The 15,673-nt window shown below is 52.4% G+C and overlaps 1 protein-coding gene across 1 annotated transcript in view; it reads left to right on the top strand.

The window, feature by feature from the left end:
• Window positions 1–367: 367 nt before the first annotated feature.
• Window positions 368–15,673, top strand: part of BMP2K (BMP2 inducible kinase) — a gene marked incomplete at its 5' end in the record, with an annotated part of 51,206 nt that continues 35,900 nt past the window's right edge. The window contains one exon of the mRNA XM_084266844.1: window positions 368–524. Coding sequence (XP_084122970.1) covers window positions 368–524 — 157 coding nt within the window. The remainder of the gene's footprint in view (window positions 525–15,673) is intronic.

Genomic DNA, 15,673 nt, shown 5'->3' with positions numbered 1-15,673 from the left:
CGCCGTAGCGCCGCTGGCTGGCGGCTCCGCCCGCTCCGCCCTCCCGGCCCGCCTCCCCCGGCCCGGCCTCCGCGGGCTGTGGCCGGGCGCGCCCGCCCCCTTCCTCCCCCTTCCTCCTCCTCCTCCTCCCCGTCCTCCTCCTCCTCCCGGAGCGGGCGTCACTGCGGGCGCGGGCAGCCGGCGGCGGGCGAGCAGCAGCAGCAGCAGCAGCAGCAGCAGCAGCGGGGCGGGGGCCGCGGCCGGCATGTGACCCGGGGCAGCCCCCTCCCCGCGTTTGGGCATCGGCCGCCCCTCGCCTCAGAGGCGCCGCCGCGCCCGCCGGCTTCTTCCTCGGCCGCTCCGGGGCTCCCGGCCCGCCCCGCTCGCCATGAAGAAGTTTTCTCGGATGCCCAAGTCCGAGGGGAGCGGCGGCGGCGGGACGGCGTGTGCGGGCTCTGGCGGCGGCGGGCTGAGCGGCGTTGCCCTGGGCAAGGTGCTGGCCGTCGGGCGCTACCAGGTCACCCCCGAGGAGCTGCTGGCGGAAGGTAACGGGCAGGCGGCGTGGGCCGCGCTCGGTGCCCGCGGGGTGTGGGGGGGGGAGCGGCAGAGGCCCGCACCTCCCCTCGCCCCGCGGGCACCGAGCGCGGCCGGGCTGGGGAGGGAGGGGGGTGAAGCGGCTGCTCGCCGGGACGGGCCGCCCCTCGCCTTACCGGCCGCGGGCTCCTGCCCTGCCCCCGCCGTCCGTCGGTGTGAGGGGAAGGGGGGGTGTTCCTTCGCGGGGCTCCCGTTGCGGGTGCTGGCCGGTGCCTGGGGCTCGTTCGGCGGCTTCCTGGCCGAGTGCCGCGGGCGGGAGGTGTCGGCGCTTCGCTGGGCCCGGCGGCGGGGCTCGGGCGGTGGCCCGGGAGCGGCTCGGTCCTGCGGCAGCCTTTTACCGGCTGCTCTGCCAACGCCAGCCCGCCCCCCCGGGTAGGAACCGCTGTCTCCCGTGCCGGGGGGCGGCACGGCCCTGGCAGGGTCATGGGTGGAGGCGCCGTGCCTGCTGCAGAGGCTGCCCGTGCTCCCCTTATCGTGGGGTGCTGGGCTTGGGTTGACTCCCATGCCCTTGGCCCTCCGTTGGGTCCTCCAGAAGAGTTGCCTGAGTTTAGGTAGTCCCTAGTCATGGCCGGACCTGGCTGTTGCGTGACTGGAGCGGATGCTGGCACAGGGCACGGGGCAGGCTGCTGCATCCCAGCTCTGCCCTGCACGAGGGGACACGGCATGGTGCCCACCTCTCCGAGCTGGCCACAGAATTACAGGAAGTATAATTCGCTGCATGGGGCTGTCCCGCACCCTTTGCCGTGTGTCACCCACCCTGGGTGTGTTTACCCGGCGGGCAGAGGAGGCACTCAGGGATGCGGTTTAGTAGAGGACGGGTGCGTGTGGACTCAGTGCTCTCAAGTGTCTCTTCCAGCCTGGTGGCTGTAGCCAGTGGCTGGGGCAGCGCTGTGGCACCGCGGCGGGTGCTGGGGCTCATACAGCTTACCTTGGTCATTCTCGTGTCCGCGCGTCGATGCGGGTGGCTGATGCAGCACAGACACACTACCAGGCTTTGATAGCTTACGTGCCTCTCCTGGTGAAGATTTCAGGTGTCTCTCTAACGACGGGCAGAAGCTGTTACTGGTTAAAATGGAAATCGCATAGGTGCTGCTTAGATTTTCAGTGCTCTCTGGAAAAAGTTTCCGTAGTACAGCAGGATCTGTGTGTAACTTAGGGAGGGCAGTGCTCTGGGAAGCAGTGCTCTGGGAAGCAGTGCTCTGGCTTTGGATTAGGACAGCGAGGCCAGGGCCTAGCCAGCTGCCTGCCTGGCTCCTGGAATATAGGGGTTTCAGGCTGCTCCTCGGGTAGTTCCTCCTTACTCAGTGCTGATGAAATACTATTTACAAGCTTTTTAGGAGGCTCGTGTCAGAGTTTTGGGTTGTGTAACATGAAACATTGTTAATAAGTTAATGAACCTAATGAGTTTAACGACCAGCGTGTTTCAGAACGGCTGCGTGACGCTGTGTTAGCAGTGCTGTGGGGTGGGTAGGCTCTTCTACCAGCTGCTAGAATTCAGAGTGTTATGTGTCAGATTCAAGCTGTTCGCAGCCCTGCACCCCCCACACCCCTTCCAGACTTTGCATCCAAGTTCTGTAGGGGGGTAATTGAACCCTTAATTTTGGGAAGGACATAGGCTGCTGGTCACTGGAGCGAATGGTGGGGGGTGATGCCAGAGGCTCGAGGTGGATGCGCCTCGTTAAGCTGCAGTGATGAGTCTTTGGGAGATTTCCCATGTTCCTACAGGTGCTGCCCTCAAAATGCTTTTTGTAGCCTTTGACAGTGCTGTTTGATTGCAGCGTTTCAAAGGCAGAAGTGTGTGGCATGGTAACCTCCTCCTTTTGCACAAAGCTGTGCAGCCCCATCCAAAGTGGCTGCATCCTTCTGTGGTACCCCAGGTACAGAGGTCGAAGTGCTGTAGTTGGCCGACTGTAGATGGTCTCTGTTGTGTTAAACATAGCTCTCTTCTGGCCACGTCACAGCCTTTGTAACCCAGTGCTCAGTTTGTTGTTGTATGTAGTATTTGGTTTTGAGATTTGTTCTCTGGGGAAAGAGGTGAACTCAGGTTAAGGCCTGATGTTGAAAATGAGTTCTTATCCCTTCCAGGGGACAGTGGAAGCATGTGGAGTCATGACCAATACAGGCAGTGTGGTGGCTCTGTCTCTGCACCTTGTTGTTGAACAAGAGTAGGTGCAGTCAGCTGAAGGCTGGAAAAGTCAATCTGACAAATGCAGAGAGTTCAGTCATGTCAGGTGGTATAGGGAAGTTGTTTATGGGGACTCCAGCATTGCAGAAGACTTCTTAGTTCAGAAACAGTAGCAAACCAGACACCACTAAGTATAAAAACATCCTTTGAAATTGATCTCCAGCGTCAGTGTGAAGCAGTTGGTGGTGTGAGGAGTGAAAAGGCAAGATAGCAGCTTAGCAAAATGTTTTTACCCTATATAAAAGGAGGAGGTAGAAAGCTGGGGCTGGACATGGGTGTATTAAATACTAGATCATTGTTTGCATTGACTTAAAGTTACTGAAGTATAGGAAATGCAGTGAGGCCTTTTCTTTCCTGGTGATGCAGGGAGAGGTGGGCATTGGGTGGTGGTTGGCTTATCACCCTGCTTGCTTCGCAGGGCTCGGGGTGTTGAAGCGCAGACAGGACTCTCCAGGTGTGTAAGGTGGGCACGCTGAGTGCTGTGCTGAACTCCAGCTGGTGGGTATGTGTTTGAGTGCTGATAAAGGCAGCAGGGGCATTACAGATGTTTTTTTAGAAACCCAAACCAAACCCAAACAGAAAAATCCCCACCCACCAACCACAACAAGAAGAAGCCACAGCAAACACAGCGCAGGGAGGTGTGGGTGGGATGGGGGCAGTGGGCTCTGGAGTGTCCCTCTCAAACATGACTGGCTTGGCTCAGAGGTTAACTTGGGGGTGTGGACAGATAATCATCGTGCTGCTTTTATTGTTTCCTCCTCAAAACGGTTAATGGAATCACAGGGCATGTGTTGCTGCTTCTTTTGAAAAGAAAACCAACCCAAAAACCCAAACCTGCCCCAAACAAGGACCGTTGGTTATCGGATGGCCTGAGCTGGTGTTTAAAGTACCACTGCACCACGGGTTTGTGAGGCTGGTTGTTCTCCTGTTGTTCAGGACAATTAGGACAATTAGTACCATATCTGGATGCTTCCACTTTTCTTAATTAGACTATTTTTAGCCCGACAGAGAAATGGGGTAACTCCATGTCAGGCAGTAGTCCCCTGTTGCTTGTGCCCCCCCCCCCCCCCCCAAGGGAACAGTCTGTAGAGGCACTACAGGTGTCCCTTGGGAAGGTTCCACCAGAGAGGCAGGAAACCATACCTCTCCTTACTCCTTAAGCTAGAAGTGCCTCACAAAAACCGAGCTGAGACTCTGCTAAAGAAGAAGGGAGGTGATGGAACATGAAGCTGGGACCATTTGAGGCTTGTACTTCTTAGAGAAGTTAAGAGGGTTGGTGCTTAGATGTTCTGGTGGGGTGATGCAAGTGTTAACGTAGCACTCGGGGCCCTGGGCCAGTGCTGCTGGGCTTGGAGTCATCTTCAGCCAAGAACCCTGTGCTAAAGGTACTGGTGTCCTAGAAACGAGCATGTGGGGCTTGGTTGTTTTGGTTTTGGTTTTGTCTCATAGTGGGAGTGCTAATCTGGCTGTGGGTGAGCTGTGCTACACTGGATTACACAGGATTATCCAATAATAACCGTTTGTCTGTGGTACAGATGTTAACCCAAGGTACAGATCACAGAATGTGTTGGGTTGGCAGGGACCTTCAAAACCCACCCAGTCCCAGCCTGCAGTGAGCGGGGACATCTTCACTAGAGCAGGGCACTCAGAGCCCCATCAAGCCTGACCTTGGATGTCTCCAGGGATGGGGCCTCCCACCTCTTCTCTCGGCAGCCTGTGCCAGGGATCCACCAAGGAGTCACCAGGATACACAGGAGTCACCAGATCCAAGACAGTGGCACTCGTCCCCGTTTGCCCTTTGGAACCAAGCACAAGCAGTGAGACACATCCTCACAGACAAGGAAGCAGCATCTGCTGTACAGCAGCTTAGAACTTAGAGCAGCTGCTGGAGCTGCAGATCCCTAAGATAACCTCCTCCAAAGACCTGATCATCAGGGTATGAAAGGCTCATTGAAATGAGGATTAACAAAACATGGGAAAGGCCATCGATGGGATTACTAATTGAGCTGCTATTGCCAAGACACAAGGGGGGAAGCAAAAACCCCACACAACAAAACTTCCAAGACGATTCTAACTGCAGGCCTGTCTTTGAAGAGCTGAACACCCTTCCTCTCTGCAAAACAAGCGAGATTCAGCCTCTACCACAGCTGTGCTGCTGGTCAGCTTTGAGGTTCCTCTTCCTCCCTCAGGCAATTAGCTGTAGTAAAACCTCCAGGAAGAGACACCTGCAGCAAAAACTAAACAGCAAGACAGCTCAAAGCAGGACTTGTGCTCCTCCCATTAAGGTCATGGTGTCCTCAGGCCTCGACTAAGCAGCATGAAGATAAAAGACCAGCTGAAAACTGAAGGTTAGCAGGTAATCACAAAGAATGCATGCTCAGTTTAAGCAGGAGGGTAGAGCTTGCAAGAAGCCAGCTCCTTCCCTGAGCCAGGGATGGCTCCAAGGGGCTGCAGCGGGAGATGGAGTATTAAAAAAACCAAGAGAGAGAATGGATTTCCAACTTTAATGAGGACAGACTCCTTGTTTTCACTTGTCCCCTCTATCACGATGTCCCTCACAGGAAAATATGCTTTAACCATCACATTAAATAGCTGAAGCAAATATTCTGTGTTACACAAGCATGAACTAATGAACTTTAGAGCTCTGCCACCACTGGAGTGGCTTTTCCCTGCCTCTCTAGCCCCAGACAGGTCACTCAGAAAACCAACAGCCTCCTACGATAGAGCCCCAGAAGTCTCAGCAGCCCACAGCTCCAGCCTCACCACTTTATCAGCCAGAACAATAAAAACAGCAGCGTTACCACTATCACACAGCTTCTTCCACACAGGCCAGGGCAAAGGAAACAGATAAAGTTACAGCACAAGAGCACCAAGTTCTGCCCTCCCACCCAGAGCTCGGAGGCACAGAGACCTGGAGACGCTGAGGCACAGAGAAGTGCTTTATCTGAAGGTGGCAGTGCTGCCCACCACTGCTTACTTCCACCCTGGGAGCAAGCTGCACAGCCAGCCAGCCTGTATCCTCCCTGCACACCTCCAGCCTTTCACCCTGCTTCCACAAGCAAGTTTGTGTGGGGAGTAAAATAGGAAAAACCTGCCTGGATTCCAATGGTGAGGAGCTTTGTTTCCTCCAAATGCAGCCAGCCAAGGCCTTCCAAAAGCCAAGGTCAGCAGGGGCAAGATCATGACCCTCTCGTGCTACGCTGAGAGCACACTGGGACATCCCTCACTACCCCTGGGAAGTTCCTTGGGGGTCTGTGCTGGCACTGGTGCTGTTTAATCTCTATTAATGACACTGACAGTGGGGTTGAGTGCACCCTCAGCAAGCTTGCTGATGGCACCCAGCTGGGTGGTGAGGTCAATGTGCCAGAGGGACAGGATGCCAGCCAGAGGGACCTGGACAGGCTGGAGAAATGGGCCCAGGGGCCAGTGGGCCCAAAGCCAAGTGCAGGGTCCTGGCTCTGGGTCAGGACAATCCTTGTTATCCGTACAGGTCAGGAGATGGGTTGGAGAGCAGCCCCGAGGAAAAGGACTTGGGGGGACTTTTTACTACCACTCTTCTAGTGGCTCTGTAGCATGTGGCTCGCTGCTCTTTGTGGTAAGCATGTATTTCATGTTCAGTTGGAATCTAGTTCAGTTGTTGAGGTGGATTGAGATGGATGGTGGTCTGGAAAGGTAACTGTTGGAATTTGAGTTGGGATTGGTCCTCTGGAGGTTTTTTCCCCAGTGTAACATGGAATCTGTGCCCACACGTGACTGAAAGGTCCTGTCTGGTTTTGTCTCAGTTCTGCTTCGATGATGCTTGAGTAGCAGAAGTGATTTGTTCAAGTTCAGAAGACAAAGGGAGAGGAAAAGCAGTGGGGGAACTTGAGGCTACGAAGCTGGTTCTGGCTGCGCGCGTAGCACGGTGTGTGGAACGCTCCGGTGTGGTCCCAGCAGTCACATGGCTGCTGGACTGGCAAGCAGGGAGATGCTGAGCCAGGCTCTGATGGCTGGGTAATGAAAGGTGGGCAGACTGTGCTATTGTGATGGGGACTTATCCTTGGGCTTCCCAAGCCTAATGAGGGCAGCTGACGACTCCAGCCTTTTTTACCTGTTGCAGGATGTAGCTGTGTCATGGGAAAGAAAACAAGCTAGGGAGTAGTTTGGGTATTTGCATGTGATCCTGGTCTTGCATCAATGGGCAGTTACAAGTACCTGTTCATGTAAAGCAGTGCACAGCACGAATGCTGGGACTTAGTTTGGCTTGTCAGATAACTCTATCAGCAGTACATTGGGAGAACAGTCGTTCCTGCTGTACTTGGCAGAGCTGTGTTTGCCTGTCTATGTAAGAGAGACATCAGCAGGTTAGGAAATCTGTGGGCTGGAAGGTTTCTATCGTATGGCCAAGAGCAAGTTCAGCTCTTGGGGACACCTGGCCTGATGTGCTCTTATTGTCAAGATATCAGCCTTCTCATCTCCCCAGGATGCTGTGCCCTGTGTTGCAGGGTACCTGAGCATGTAGTATTGTACCCCCGTGTTCTTCAAGAACGTTATCAATGTAATGTTTGTGTGCCTAGAAGTAGTTAAACCCTGAGCAAGTACTCTGGAATCCAGCAGCTCTGAGCTAAGCTCTTGGGAAGGTGGCCAAGGGTCCGATGGTTGTATAGGAAAGGGAGCTTGGTTTGTAGCTGTGTCATGTTAATTGGGCTCACGTACTCGAGCCATCGTTCCTTCACTGAATCTTGACAACAGACAGATGTAACGAGTGTTTGGGTGGGTGTGCCATCTACTTGCTTGCTGTTCTTGCAGCTGTCTCCTGATGGAGTGTGTGGATGCTGCAGTCACGGAGCGGCTGTGCGTGTGAAGGGGACTTTGCTGGGCAGCTCCTGGGCACCCCCAAAGAGCAAGCAGCCTCTACTAATGGAGGGCTTGGTGCAGGGTTGTCTTTGGGCTGTGTGAGTTTTGTTGGTGCAGCCAAAACCTGTTTTCATTAAATCCAAGTGTTTTGTGTAGAAAGGCCCTGTTAGCTAATGGAAGTAGAACTGATTTTCAGGTGGGTGTTAACTAGCAGCCACTGGTTCTAGCAGGAGCATTTATCTCTGAGCTTTTGTCAGTGTGATGTCAGAGCTGTCAGTCCTTAACTGGCGTGGTACCCACTGACAGGGTCGTACGGCTGTGCTGTGCCTGGAGACGCGCAGTCTGTGCCGTGGGTCAGTGCCACGGGCTGGACAGGCTCCCTGCAGAGCAGAGTGATGGCAGCCTGGCTTTCCCCTCGCATCCGGGAGGAGCGTGAGGTGTGTGGATACATGGGAGCTGGGTGCCTGCCAGTGTAGGGTGCCCGTAGTGCTGGCGCCCAGGTCTCAGTCTGCCTTGGGGCCAGCTGGGAGCACAGACCTGGCCATCGCCTGGCTAGAGCTGGGTTGCTTGGGATGGAGTCCTTTTCCTAAGGGATCATTAGGTTTGCAGACATCTGGATGTTCTGGAAGGGAAGGCAGGTTTTACTCATGCGTTTTCACAGATTTAGCTTAAAGTCTGTTGGTGCAGTGGATGGATGGCTGCTTCCTGAGACACTGGGAGTGCTCCCCTGTTCCTAATACCTGGAGCTCAAAGTCCCAGGCTGTTTTGCAGATCCCAGTGATGCTAAGCAGGAGTTCCCTGATGCAGGTCACGTCATCTCCAGGCTGTCATGCTGTGGTACAGAGATGGCTTGTCCTGTGTTTCCCTCTCTGGCTTAAGAAGCCAGGTGCTGAACGTGAAACCCCTCTCTTGAAGGGCTAGGTTCTGGTTCTTCTCTTGCTCCTTGCCTAGCTGCTGACAGTGAAGGAAGGGAGGTGAGTTCTTCTGCTTTCCTGGTTGTCTTGGAAATGGATGTCAGTCTCTGGAGTGTTTCCCTACCAGTTCATGAGGTAGGAACCTTTCCCTTCCTCTCCTCCAATTCATGATGACTCCTTATGCTTCTCTGTTATTTTTTTCTAGTAGTGGTGGGATGGCTTGGGTATGGATGGGGTCAGCTGTAAAACTTGGCCCTGGAACAGAAGAAGGGTTAAGGAAAACGCATTGAAAAGTACAGGTTAGCACCTGGAAATAATGGAACTACCTGATCCAGTGGGTCTGCTTTAATGAAGCGGGGAATACTGCTTTTGGTTGGGGTAGCAAAAGAGACTTTTACTGCTTTGTCTTTGAGCAACATGAACCCAGGTAGCTGTAGTGCTAAGGCAGCACTGGGATGCTGGGCAGGAGCAGACTGGTGGTGTTCTCCCCTTAGAGGTGCGATAGCCTTTTCGTAGCCTCCGTTCCCCTTTGGGTTCCCTTGCTGCTTCTGAGGCAGGATGTCAGAATGGTTATGTGAACTCTGTGAAAGCAAACACAGAATCACAGAATGAATGGGGTTGGAAGGGACCTCAAAAGACCATCTAGTCCAATGCCCCTGCCTGAGCAGGATCCCTTTGATTAGGTGACAGAAGAACACAGCATCCCCTCAGGGAGAGGCACTATCTGGCAGATGGAGACATGAAGGAAGATGAGGGGACTTTCTGCTAGCCGTACAAGTCTGTACAAGAGATGTGTAGAGTTTGGAATATCCTTGCTCTGTGATGGTTTCTTCCACATTGCTTCTGTAATGTGCCATCCCTTGATTGCCATACTGAAAAATATGAAAGGAATTCTGATATTCCAGGGTTGAGGAGCTTCTATTTGGAATAAGGTATACCTTGGGCTTCCTTCCAACAGATGTGTTGCTTTAATAGATTAATTTGTTCCTGTGGCATGCTGTGCACCTTCAGTGCACGAGTCTCCAAGAGATGTATTTCTGTGATCCAATTCTCTGGTTACTTATGGTTCTGTTTAGGGACTTGTGTTGCTTATCTCTCTCTCTTTTCAGTTTGCTGGTTGGACTGTGACATCTGTCTGTTCACGGTAGCAGTTTTGATGAGTTATTCACACAGCCTCTTGTTGCTTTCCTAGCAAGCCCAAAATCACCTTAAATATTAGTGAGTAATATGAGGTGTGCTGAGGTTCCTTTGCGATTCCTTGGTATGGAACAGTGCAGTGCACCTTTATTTAAAGGATGGCTGATAAACATGGGGTTTTGTCTTAGATAATTACTAAATGACTTGCATAAGACTACGTGGAAGTGCTGTTTCTTTGGAGAGACAAGCTGTGGAGGAACAAAACTTGGAGCTAATCGTTGTCTTGCTGCTGAGTGTGCATGGGCTGGGTCTGAGCTGCTTGGGAACTCCAGCAGAGCCAAGGCCTCTTTGGATTGCAGACATGTGAGTGCACAAGAAGGTGAAGCCACTGAGTACTTTGGTTTTGAACTCCATGTCTCAGATACAGATCAAATAGATCATTAAAGAATATAAGGTGCTGAATTACTCTGCTAACACCCGTGTAGGGACCTGCTGAGTATAGTGTGTGTTCCACGAGACAAGAATAGGAAGCAGGAATGAAACGTGCCACGTCAGTGTTAGTCCTGGGATCTGCTCAGCTCTGTGCAGGATGTGCAGGACCAGCAGCTTGCTGCAGAAAGGGACATGAAGTGGTTGTGTCCCTCAGAGTGCTGCTGGCTCGCCGTAGACATCAGTAGCACAGTCTGTATCTGGAGGTGAGACCTTCACCTTGAGCTGGGTTTAGATGAGATAACACTTGGCTTGTACTTCATGAGAACTGAGGAAAGCAGCAGGGCTGTTTGTCCTCCCAGTGTGCTGTCCAGAGACAGCAGATCCAGAAGCAGCGTAACGGGAACTTGTCACCAAAGCCACTGTGTGCTGTCTCTAATTTGGTTTAGTCATGGAGATGCCTTCAAGCTAAGCTGACAGTGGGTATATAGGTGTGTTTGTCAGCAAGATTTTGTGGAAGGAGGGCTTTGGGTTTAGGTGGTAGCTGGGTCTTACCTTTTACTTTTTTGAGACAAATTCAGGAACATGTGGGCTCCAGACTCGGCTGTGTTCACAGGTACTGCAGGGGGCTGGCTCTGCCCTGAAGCACAGTGAGAGGTATTAAGTGATTTTGATAATCTCGACTCTGGTTCTCACGGCCCCATTGCCCCTGGAGCACAGCTTGTTTATGTACTGTGATCGAGCTTCAGAAGTTTCAGAGTCTCTCTTTAAATTGCCAGATGTCACAGTGTGAAGTTTGAAAACAGTATTGCCAAAGCATCCCAAGCGTAAAGGTGATGCCAAATAATTCAGACAGGGGTCTTCATAAAGAGATGTTTAACAGGTGAGTTAAAGTACTTGTGTGCATTCAGCATGTACCAGACAGAGCTTTAACAACTGCCTACCCCATGCAGGTGTGAAGGCAATATTATTACCTAAAATATTGCTTGATTTACTGGTATGAGCAGGTCCAGTCTCAGGTATTTTGCTCTTAAGGAAGTTTATTGTTTGTCTGCTGGATATGTCTGTATCTGCTCCTTCATTATGCTCAGAGTTTAAGGATGCACAAGTATTTGCAGACAGCTAAAGATGAGGTAATGAAAATCCTTTTACTAGTCACCTCAAATATCACACATAGTCTGAACAACTAATTCCAGGCAGTGAATCTAGTTTTGATCTTGCTCATTTGAGAGCAAAGGCTGGTGAGCGATGGGATGGGAGCGAAACTCTGCAGGCCCCTTCTCGCAGCAGAGATGCGTTTCCTTTTGCTGACTGAGGATGTGTGATGCCTTAGAAAAACGTAAACCAGAGCCCTTTCCTGTCCCCTCTGCCTCTGCCTGACCTGCTGCTTCTGTTGAGAGTCGCTCGTGTGTCTGTGGCGTGGTGACTCTTGTTCCTGCGGTGCCGTGGTGCTTCCCAGTGATGCTGTGGAACTGGCCGTGCTGGTAGACCTGGGCACCTCACCTTCTGTCCTGTTTCTGTGCCGTGGGGGGTTTGTGGCAGGCAAGTGGTGTGAGAGTCACTGGTGTGTGATGCTGCAGGGCCATTCTCTGGGGACTTCTGCTTTGGATCCTTAGGCTTGAAATGGTTATTTTGAGGACAAGGAAGGATAAACTACAGAGGAAGTGAGAGTTGGTCAAGGGGAAGGTGTATGCTCTGTTCCTGGGTTTTCTGTTTGAGCTGGGCAGTAACTATTCAGTACAGAAAGGGAATTCAGTTCCAAAGTTGCAGTGGGTGCATGTGAGGGGTGTGATGAGCCTGCACCCGCTGGCTGAACCATGCTCTAGCTGCATTTCATTTGGACACTTGCTGATCGTATTGGACTTCAAATTAAGGCTGCTTTTTATGCTCAGCAAATGACATTTGAAATCAATCAGTAGGATGAATTGAATGAATGGCCTCTATTGATGTATGATTCTATGGATCATAGCCTCGCTGTCACAGAGTGAGTAGCTCCTTTCCTGTCTCTGTTGATAGGTGATGTCACAGTGCTGCTTTTCCAACTGTTTTCAGAGTGCAGCATGGATGGAGATGACTTCAAGGAACCAACAGAACACTTGGAAGAATGGGGGGAAACTCTTGCATGTGTTGAACATGATACATCAAGCTACTTTTGCAAGGTTTCAGGGGGTTTGTGTTGGGGTTTGTTTGTTTGTTTGGGGTTTGTTGGTTTAAACCATGCTAGTAGGTGGTTTTGCAATGTCTTGGACAGGTTGAGAAGCTTGCTTGTGAAAAGTTGGCCAGGAAGAACAGTGTGCCTAAAGCCATCACCTTGGTTACACCCTGAGTAACCTATGTCTAGCGTGCTAAAGTCTGAGAAACCAGAGGTTTAATGGCATGGTGAAAGGGAATTGAGTGAACTGTTCTGGCCTAGATTACACAGCATAATCCCTTACATAAACGCTTAGTCAACAGGCTCGACTTTGACCAAAACCCAGTTCAGGCTGGGGGTAGAGCCCTGTCGTGCGGGTGTCTGTTTGCTCCTGAGGCTCCCGGCTTGGGAAGGGAAGCATCCATGGCACGAAATTCGCACGCTCTGGGAAGAATCTTGCTTGCTCCTGCAACCAGCTGTTGCTCCTGACAAGTGTTTCCTGGCCTCACAAATGTGGATTGTGTTTCTTGAAGGTTTTTTTTTTTCTAAATTCCAGGGCTGGTTTATGCCAGCTTTGGAGGTTGTCAAAGTGCCAAGCCAGCCAGGGACGCAGTACCCTGCGGCTGGTACAGAGGAACTGGGCTTTAGGATGGCTGATCTGCTCTATAAAAAGTAAGCATGCTTACTGGAGTGTACTGGGATGAGCAGGAAGGAAGAAAGCTTCCAGAAAATAAAAGGACTGGTTACACTCCTGTTCCTCTCAGAAGAATTGCTTGAGGATCCCTCCTGCATTGTGGGAAGATAGAGCTGTTCCCGGGCTGGGTGGTGTGGAGCTGGTTGCTGGGCTGTTGCTGTGCCTGTAAAGAACTAACTAATAACTCTGGTGATGCTGCCTTGTGCTCAGGTGTTACCTGGGCCCCACCAGTGCTGGGACCAGGCTGGGTTAGTGTCTCAAAACAGAGATGCTTGGACTGTTTCTGTGAGAAGGAAGGTCTTGGTTTTGTTAGGAAAACCTGTGGTACCCCTTCTTCTGTGTTAGGTGTAACTTAAGTCAGGAGCAAGTGGCCGCAGGAGCTGACTGTGTGCCTGAAGCCCAGTGGGTTGGGGCTGAATAACCCAAACCTAGGAAGTTATGGCAGTCTGTCAGTGCAGGTAACAGACCTGTTCGATACTCGCATCGCTTCTGTTAGAACGTGATTTTGGCATCTCCAGGTGACGAGACTATAATGTTTTGATCTTCACAGTGAATTGAACTGGCAGTGATCTGCTTGTCATGCTCTGTGCTCCCTTAAGGGGAGGTATCTGTTGGCTTAAGTATGAGAAGCTGCCATAGGCACTTGTAGATGGAAATGTTTTTCCTGGGGAACAGCAAGAGGGGGTGATAACATGTTAGTACTGGGTGACACTTACAGTGCCTGTGACTGACTGAAGTGTGGGGAGGGTTATCGTGTTTATTCTAACAAGAGCGTGGGTTAAAGGAGGGATCAGTTTTACCCTAAGAGGTGCAGTGCTTTGAGTTGGGTGTGTAAGATGTATTACTTGCAGGGTGCATAGAGCACGTTTGACATGCTAGAGGGAAGGGATGCCATGCAGAGTGACCTTACAAGCTGGAGAGATCAGCCAGTGTGAGCTGTGTGAGGTTCAGCACTGCCCAGTGCAGGGTGCTGCAGATGGGTTGGGGCAGTCAGAAGCATGCCGACAGGCTGGGCACAGAACGGCTGGAGAGCAGCCCTGAGGAGCAGGACTTGGGCATGTTGGGGGATGAGAAGAACTTCCACGTGACCTGGTGGTGTGTGCTTGCAGCCCAGAAAACCAGCCGTGTCCTGGGCCTCCTCGCTGCTCCCTCACGGCCGGGAGGGAATGAAACTGTCAGAGGTGTCGGCTAAAAATTCCTCTGAAGGCGTTTTGATGAACAGCCACTTCCCTGCTGCATGGAAGAAACATGGAGGTGAATGCCATGGGAATGCTCCTTGGGACCGAAGAGGAGCAAAGCCACGGGGCTGGGACAGACACTGCATGTGCCTCTGTGTCCCAGCCCTGCCCCGTGCCAGCAGCCGCGAGGGGATTTCCCCAGCTCCCGGCAGCTTCCGGCAGCACGTGTGCAGCACCCGAGCCTGCCCGGGCTGAGTTCTGAACTGCAGCAAGCTTCTGGGACCCTTGGTGTTAAAAGTAGAGCTGACGTGTTGAAGTCTCCAAGTACATGAACTTGTCTGGGGTTAAAGCTTTGTTACTGCTTGGTGCTGAAACCACGAGCCCTGTGTGCCTCGCCGGTGCCTCTGCCTTGCCGTGACGCCTGCGCGCCGCGTCGGCTGATGGGGTTGGCTTGAAATGGCTGGGAGATGAAGCAATTTATACATTTGGTGTTTGCACGTTCTGCTTCAACACAACGGCTCCTCTTTGCCACTGAGGACACTGGATGGGTTTATCTTTTTCAGCTCCGTGCCAGGCACATAGGCGTTACTGAATGAGCAAACGTTGCACACAAGCCTGTAGCAGACCTCAGTTCGTCTTTCCCAGAGCACTGTAGTGGCTTGAAGTGTCTTGGAGCCCCAAGTAGGCACAGTTGCTCTTGTCAAAGCCTTCTGCAAAGCTGGGGTGTGCTTGATGACGGAAGTGAGAATGTGGGAGGGACATCGTGGAGGCCAGCAGTCCCATTAGCAGCTGGAGGTACACACAGCAGATTCACTTTCAGCACGGCGTGCTCTGACATCCTCGTGGGATGTGATTCACGGCCGCTGTGCTCACAGTGCTGCCGTAACAGCAGATGCTGGGCCCTGCTGGTCTAGGCCAGCCTTGATACTGAGTTACCCAGTGGGAATTTGTGTGGGCAGTGGGAAAAGGAGCTGCAGTATGTCCCCTGGAATGTGCTGTCTGCCCGCTCGAAGGCCATGTGCAGATACTGTTTTAAAAGTAGGGAGCTATTTCTACTCCTGGCTTTGGGAGTGCTGAGCTCTGGAGTTTGCAGGGAACATCTGCCAACTGCTCTTCCAGATGGAGCTGTGCCTGGGCCTTGTGCTCCTGACCGAGACTGGAGCCACTACTTCTGGTGAAGCTGTTCTCCATGTGTACACACACATGAGCATAGGTATAAAAGGAGATAAAAGCATAAATGTGCATGTGGGTGATGAGTTACAGCCTTTATTCAGCAGGAAGGGTGCTTTGTGGGCAGCGAGCACACACTGGTTAGGCTGGGGATTGGCATCTGCACTGTGGGACGGTTGGAGTGCAGCACCGTCCCGGTAGCTGGGATGCCCTTGCTGAGCGTGGGTCTGGGGGTGACTGCCCAAATGGGGCAGCATCGTGGATGAGGTGGGGCAGGCTGCTGGGATGATGGAATCTGGGCACCCCTCAGCCCATGTGTGCAGCAGGAGGGATATACCAACTGCTGCTGTCAGTTTCTCAACAGCCACTCAGTGTTTGGAGTCTGATGAAAACCTTTCAGTTCTGTGTGTTTTTAGAGGTTGCACT

Source organism: Gallinula chloropus (genome assembly GCF_964237585.1).
Source record: "Gallinula chloropus genome assembly, chromosome: 7".
In the NCBI taxonomy this organism is placed as follows: domain Eukaryota; kingdom Metazoa; phylum Chordata; class Aves; order Gruiformes; family Rallidae; genus Gallinula; species Gallinula chloropus.
Note: the sequence above shows the minus strand (reverse complement) of the source record. Positions and strands in the feature narration are given on the sequence as shown.